General features: G+C 45.5%; 1 protein-coding gene across 1 annotated transcript; it reads left to right on the top strand.

Annotated features, from left to right (window-relative positions):
- Positions 1–468: 468 nt before the first annotated feature.
- On the top strand, positions 469–6,231 carry LOC144739987 (polycystin-2-like; the record flags this gene model as incomplete). Its single annotated transcript, XM_078622877.1, is given in 17 exon segments — positions 469–868; positions 1,447–1,560; positions 2,209–2,342; positions 2,674–2,715; positions 2,717–2,734; positions 2,736–2,926; positions 3,077–3,301; positions 3,433–3,661; positions 4,091–4,261; positions 4,329–4,510; positions 4,595–4,715; positions 4,806–4,904; positions 4,992–5,113; positions 5,190–5,307; positions 5,372–5,535; positions 5,739–5,877; positions 6,212–6,231. Coding segments are annotated over 17 exon segments (2,489 nt in total), but the record flags the coding sequence as incomplete, so codon positions are not given.
- Between the last annotated feature and the right edge of the window lie 7 nt (positions 6,232–6,238).

Below are 6,238 nucleotides of genomic sequence, written 5' to 3'. Positions count from 1 at the left end.
AACGGATAAATATCAGTGCTTTTACGTTTCATTGAGTAGAGACGACGATTTTCCATTCTGCATTCGACGCCATGATTTCCAGTGTAATTCGAGTCCCGACCAAATGAGAATGTGATTTTTTAGGAAACACCTCAAGAACAAGATGGCTGTCCTGGGACGACAGAAGTATCTGTCTACTTTCACCTAAACATTCATCGTCAGCTCCGGATGCAAGTTTTTTTTTTTTTCTTTCAGCTAGCAACTTCAACTCGGTGTACAAAATCGCTTTGAGACGTGTTTTTTTGCATCGTACGTGAAGATAAGTTTTCTAAAGCAATTCACCAGTGAGTGAAAAATAACAGTGGGGAAGAGCAACAAGGTGGAAACATCATGTCTATGTGACTTCTCATAGTTTTTAAGTAGTACACGGTGTTTTTAACTTGAATTTGCTGTCGAGAAAGTCTTCCACAAACGAGCGGTAAGTGCACCATGAGTTCCTCCCGGGTCAGACCCCAGCAGCAGCCGCACAGATCGGACACTGGCGAGGGCATCGAGATGGAGAACATCCAGCAGCAAGACGTGGGGCTCGGAGGAGTCGCAGGCACCCCGTCGCCTCCGTCCAGGCAGGCGTGGAGTCGGGATAACCCGGGTTTCGAGCCCGAGGATGGGATAATGGAGGCAGACTGGCCTCCAGCGAGTCCCGGGAGGAGGTCGGTGTCCACGGCCTCAAGCAGCAGCTGCAGCAGCGGCCTGGGAAGCTACAACGGCGGAGGAAGCAGCACCCACATCCCCCGCGGAGGACTGTACCCGACCCCGACGGTGGATCCCCAGCAGCAGGGCAGGCTGGAGCACCCCAACTGTCTGAAGCAGATCCTCCACAAAATCAGAAGTGAGAGACTTTTCACTCGATTATAACATAATCTATTTACTTGATTATTTACTTTTGCTTCTAAAGTAAAAGCAAAGTAAACAATGATAATACAGGTAATGTCAATAATGTGACTGGGAGCTGTTTTGACATGAACACAGTATTTGTACATGAAAAACATCCCTACAACCCTGTGATGTCTGTGAGACAACCAGATCCAGCCTGTATAGTCTGTCCAGAACCACCGTTATAGTTTTAATGGATATTAAAGTATCTGAATGTCCAACTCCACTGACACGTCTGATGATAAATGACAAATCCAGTGTCAGGTATTTGTGGTTTTCACTGTACTGAATTCATCTGCTGCAATAATTCAAGTTCATCCTTTGCCTAATTACTCTCTTGCGACAAATTCACCAATGACCAGAGAGCTTTTGCTTCACCCTGCTAACAATCACACTCAAACAAACACAAGATGAGATATAACCGTTTTGGAAGTGTTTAAAATGCTCCCAGGTCACAGAAAAATATCTAAAGGGGCTTATAAGGTTAACTAATTGGTAATCAAAGTCTTTGTACTGATTCTGTTTGTTTTGCAGTTCTGTGGGGCACGGAGCTGATGGAGGACAGTGACAGCAGTCGTGAAAGGTACCTGCGGAACATACTGAGAGAGATGCTCACTTACATTGCGTTCCTCATCACCGTATGTATATGTAAGTGAACATTACATTTGTTCTAAAAACAACAATGGTTTGACAGGCAACCTTCCAGTGAGGGCTTTTTGTTTGGTTGTACATCTGGCATAGATATTTGTCATCATGGGAACAGCTGAGATTGCTCTTCTGCGTAAGACTTTGAGATGCAGTGAAAAGACACACACACACAGAATGTCCCTTCGTGTATAGTATAGTGTGTATATATAGTGTATACTATGCTATAGTATATGTATGCATTCATGTTTGATGATCTTAGCAGATAAAATCTCCCAGCGCAACAATAAAAAAGTTGAAAATGTGCATGGTGACAAAGCTAATGGTACTGTCTCTCTACTTTTTATTTGCCACATGGGAAAATTGCCCAAGTGTGGTTTTGGGTGGACCAGGAAAGGATTCTCTGGCATACAGGCACATTTTAAAAAGCCCAGTTCATGTAAAATTTGTTTCCAGAGTGGCGGTCTGCTAAATTTCTGCTGCTATTAGTAATGATAGTGTAGAAATTCACTCTATATTTATTTTTTGACTCAGTGGAGTCTCACGTTATCTGTAAACGTAAAAGAGTAGACAGTGTACTCGGGCAGAAATGGGGGTGTATGGTGCTTTTTACTTGTTCTCAGTACTGGTATTTTGTGAAACACTCTGCAGTGACCTACGGGATGGTGAGTGCCAACATGTACTACTACACCAAAGTAATGTCTAAGCTTTTCCTGGACACGCCGCTCACTGCTGGAGATTCTTCCACTTTCAGAAGCCTTTCCACCATGGAGGATTTCTGGAAGGTAAAATGGGACACGCCTTGTTTTGTTTTGTGTAAAAGCTTTCATTTCATCTATACTTTTTGTTGTTTTGTTATTATTCTTCCCATACATTTGGAAGTCTTCAGCAAGCAGGTAACCTTAGCATGGATCAATACAGCGTCCGTGAAGATGGTTGGTGCTCGTTGGCAGAGTCTGTACCTTTGCAGAGAGTGGGATTAATGTCATGTAGTGTCCAGGAAATATGCATGCTGGATGGCGTTCAAAGTCACAATGATCAATGGTGGACGTCTGCTTGTTCCCTATGTCCCCTTTCCATTGTCATAATCTGACTGTCCTTGTCCTAAACGTGTAGTTCGCAGAGGGGCCGTTCCTGAACGGCATGTACTGGGACGTTGTGGTACAACAATAAGAGCCCTGCCAGAGAATCAGAGTCTCATCTACTATGAGAACCTCCTACTTGGGGTACCCCGACTTCGGCAAGTCAAAGTCCGCAACGAGTCCTGTTCGGTCCATGAAGATCTGAGGGATAAAGTACAGGACTGCTACAACATGTACACGCCAACCAACGAGGACACCTCCTCCTTCGGTCCCAAGAATGGAACTGCGTATGTTGGCAATTTGACTTTGGTGCAAATTTGTTAATAAACTATTGAATAAGATGTAAGGAATGTAAAGAAACGCTTGTAAGTATTAGATGACGTTGTATTCGCTGCATATGATAGCCGACTAAACTCGTTCCTCTCGTTGTCTCCCAGGTGGGTCTATGCAACAGAGAGCGAAATGAACGGGAGCACTTATGTGGGTCAGGTATCGAAGTATGGAGGCGGAGGATTCTACCAAGACCTGTCGCGTACAAAAGAGGAGTCAGCTGTCCAACTGCAGTTTCTCAAAGACCACCTGTGGCTTGACAGAGGCACCAGAGCAGTGTTCCTTGACCTGTCGGTCTACAATGGCAACATCAACCTCTTCTGCATTGTCAGGTGAGAATCATCAGAATCAGCCTGTTATCTGTCTTTGCCAAGCGACTAATGAATATTTGTAGAACTTCCTATGTTGTTCTATTGTGGTCCCATTGTCTGGAAACTAATGGTTGATCTGATGTATGCGTCAGGTTGTTGGTGGAGTTCCCTGCGACTGGCGGGGCGGTGACCTCCTGGCAGTTCCAGACAGTGCGTCTGATAAGATACACATGCAGCTGGGACTACTTCGTGGGCGTGTGTGAGGTGACCTTCTGCCTCTTCATCCTCTACTATGTTGTGGAGGAGGTGCTGGAGATCCGTATCCACCGACTGCATTACTTCAAGAGCCTGTGGAACTGTCACGATGTTCTCATAGTCGTGGTGCGTAGTCAGTCATGTCTGGGGTTTGTCTGTCTGTTCATGACTGAGTTGTTTGCCTGTAGCAGAACAACTCAGTTATGAACGTATTTGAATGAAATGTTCAGGAAATGCTGATAGTAGTGATGTAGTGTTCTGGAACCATCTGGATCCAGGAATCTGTTGAAGGATTCTTACTCACTGTCAGACAGGGACATTTTCAGCATCTGTGTCTAGAACTCCACTATTGCAGTTTTACTATTGAAAGAAAAAATAGAGCTCAAGGTGCATGATTGGTGTAACAAGGTTTCTAATGATTTGATAAGAACTATTTGACTATTAGTGACAAAGGCATGTTTTGATGATCAGTGGAGTTATCAGAGTAGATCAAATGTAGAGAATGTTTTTCTCCTTTGTTTCAGTAAGCACCAGTCACTTTTCTTCCTGTTTCAGATGAGCGTCGTTGCTATCATCATGAACATAACCAGAACAGCGATGGTTGGCAGCCTTCTCAAAGGTCTGTTGGAGAGCCACACGTCTCACGCCTGCTTCGAGCCCTTGGCCAACCTGCAGGTTCAGTTCAACAATGTGGCTGCAGTCATCGTCTTTTTTTCCTGGGTTAAGGTAATTTTTAAAAATGCTTTCACATTAAAATGAATCGGTGATGGAAACATACGTTTTATCTCCTCAGCTTTTCAAGTTCATCAACTTCAATAAGACCATGAGTCAGCTGTCCGGCACCATGTCTCGCTGCGCCAAGGACCTCGTAGGTTTTGCCATCATGTTCTTCATCATCTTCCTGGCGTATGCTCAGCTGGCCTACCTGGTGTTTGGAACCCAGGTCAACGACTTCAGCACATTCCAAGCCAGCATGTAGGAACCTTCAGGAACCTTCTATGTTTTCAGTCTACCTCTTTCCTGCCCCGTCGATGTGAAACATGGTCTTTGTCTGTGTAGTTTCACCCAGTTCCGCATCATCCTGGGAGACTTTGAGTTCTCTGAAATTGAGAATGCAAACCCAGTGCTCGGACCCATCTACTTCACCACATTTGTCTTCTTCATTTTCTTCATTCTCATGGTGAGTTTTAGAAGCAGGTTTTCGGTGCGGCGTCCATATGTTCGGCGGCTCGGCAGGTCCACAGAAAACCTTTCTTTTCCCTCTGCGTAGAACATGTTCTTGGCCATCATCAACGACACATACTCAGAGGTGAAGGCAGACATGTCTCAGCAGAGGTCCGAGTTGGAGATGACTGACCTCATTAAGAAGGTGATGGACTCATTTTGACCTTTTGGTTTCTATGTTTGGTTTCTGTCGGTCACTATTCGCATTGATTTTCAAATTCTCTTCCCTCAGGGTTGTAACAAAGCTTTGATGAAGCTGAGACTCAAAAAGACGGCCGTGGACAACATCTCAGCCGGTTTACGTCAGACTGCGGGCAAACTGAACTTTGATGAGCTACGTCAGGATTTAAAAGGGTGACCAGCACACAAAGACACATCAAGGTTCAGATGGAATTCATGACCAGGATTCACTCCGTTTGTCTGTGATCAGGAAAGGCCACACGGACGCTGAGATTCAGGCCATTTTTGCCAAGTATGATAACGACGGTGACCAGGAGCTGACAGAACACGAACACCAGCAAATGAGAGATGACCTGGAGAAAGAGAGAGTGAGTGAGGACGTCAGACGCATGGAGTGTGCCGATGCTCAGCGTGTTTCTCCTCCGTCCGTAGGAGGACTTGGACCTGGAGCGTAATTCACTGACTAGACCCAGCACTGGGCGGAGCTTCCCTCGGACCCAAGACGACTCTGAGGAGGACGACGATGAAGATAGCGGTCACAGCTCCCGTCGCCGTGGCAGCAGCTCTGGAGGGGTCTCCTACGAGGAGTTTCAAGTGTATGCAGCTCATGATGTTAATGAGTTAATTAGCAATTCTGTGATGACTTAAGTATCTTATGAATGAATTGTTTCTGACCAGTGTGAGTATCTTTGGCCACGTAGTGACTGTGATAATTACCCCTGATGATAGGATGGTGGACTGTGCTGGTCATGTGACACTTTACTATCGCAACAGGACTGACAGGGCTCTGTTCTCTCAGGCTGGTGAGACGCGTGGACAGGATGGAGCACTCCATCGGCAGCATCGTGTCCAAGATCGACGCTGTGATCGTGAAGCTGGAAGCCATGGAGAGAGCGAAGCTGAAAAGGAGAGATGTGCTGGACAGGCTACTGGAAGGAGTCATGGAGGTGACATTTACAGCCTCACTGATTACAGAATCATCTTTCCACCCCGTGGTTACCTGCTGCTTTATTTTTGTAGTTTTCCTTTGCACATAATACCCCTTCACTGGTTGCCATGGTGATACTAAAACTGCCATGACATCATCTCAAAGTAGGATATCTGTGGGGGGATTTTTCTCTGTGTCAAGCAGACACATCTTTAACATGTGAATTGATCAGTTTTAACATTCGGTTGTGGAGTTGTGTGCAGCGACGACATGGTAAAACAGGGAAGATTCTAGTGAGGAGTCATCTCAGCTGGCGTGGAACGATGGCATGAACACACGTTCAGCTGATGGAAAATGAGCTGATGTGTGGA

Source organism: Lampetra planeri, unplaced genomic scaffold, assembly GCF_965212315.1.
Source record: "Lampetra planeri unplaced genomic scaffold, kcLamPlan1.2.h2 scaffold_1826, whole genome shotgun sequence".
NCBI classification, from domain to species: Eukaryota; Metazoa; Chordata; class Hyperoartia; order Petromyzontiformes; family Petromyzontidae; genus Lampetra; species Lampetra planeri.
The sequence above is the reverse complement of the archived record's forward strand: the minus strand, read 5'-3'. Positions and strand labels throughout refer to the sequence as shown.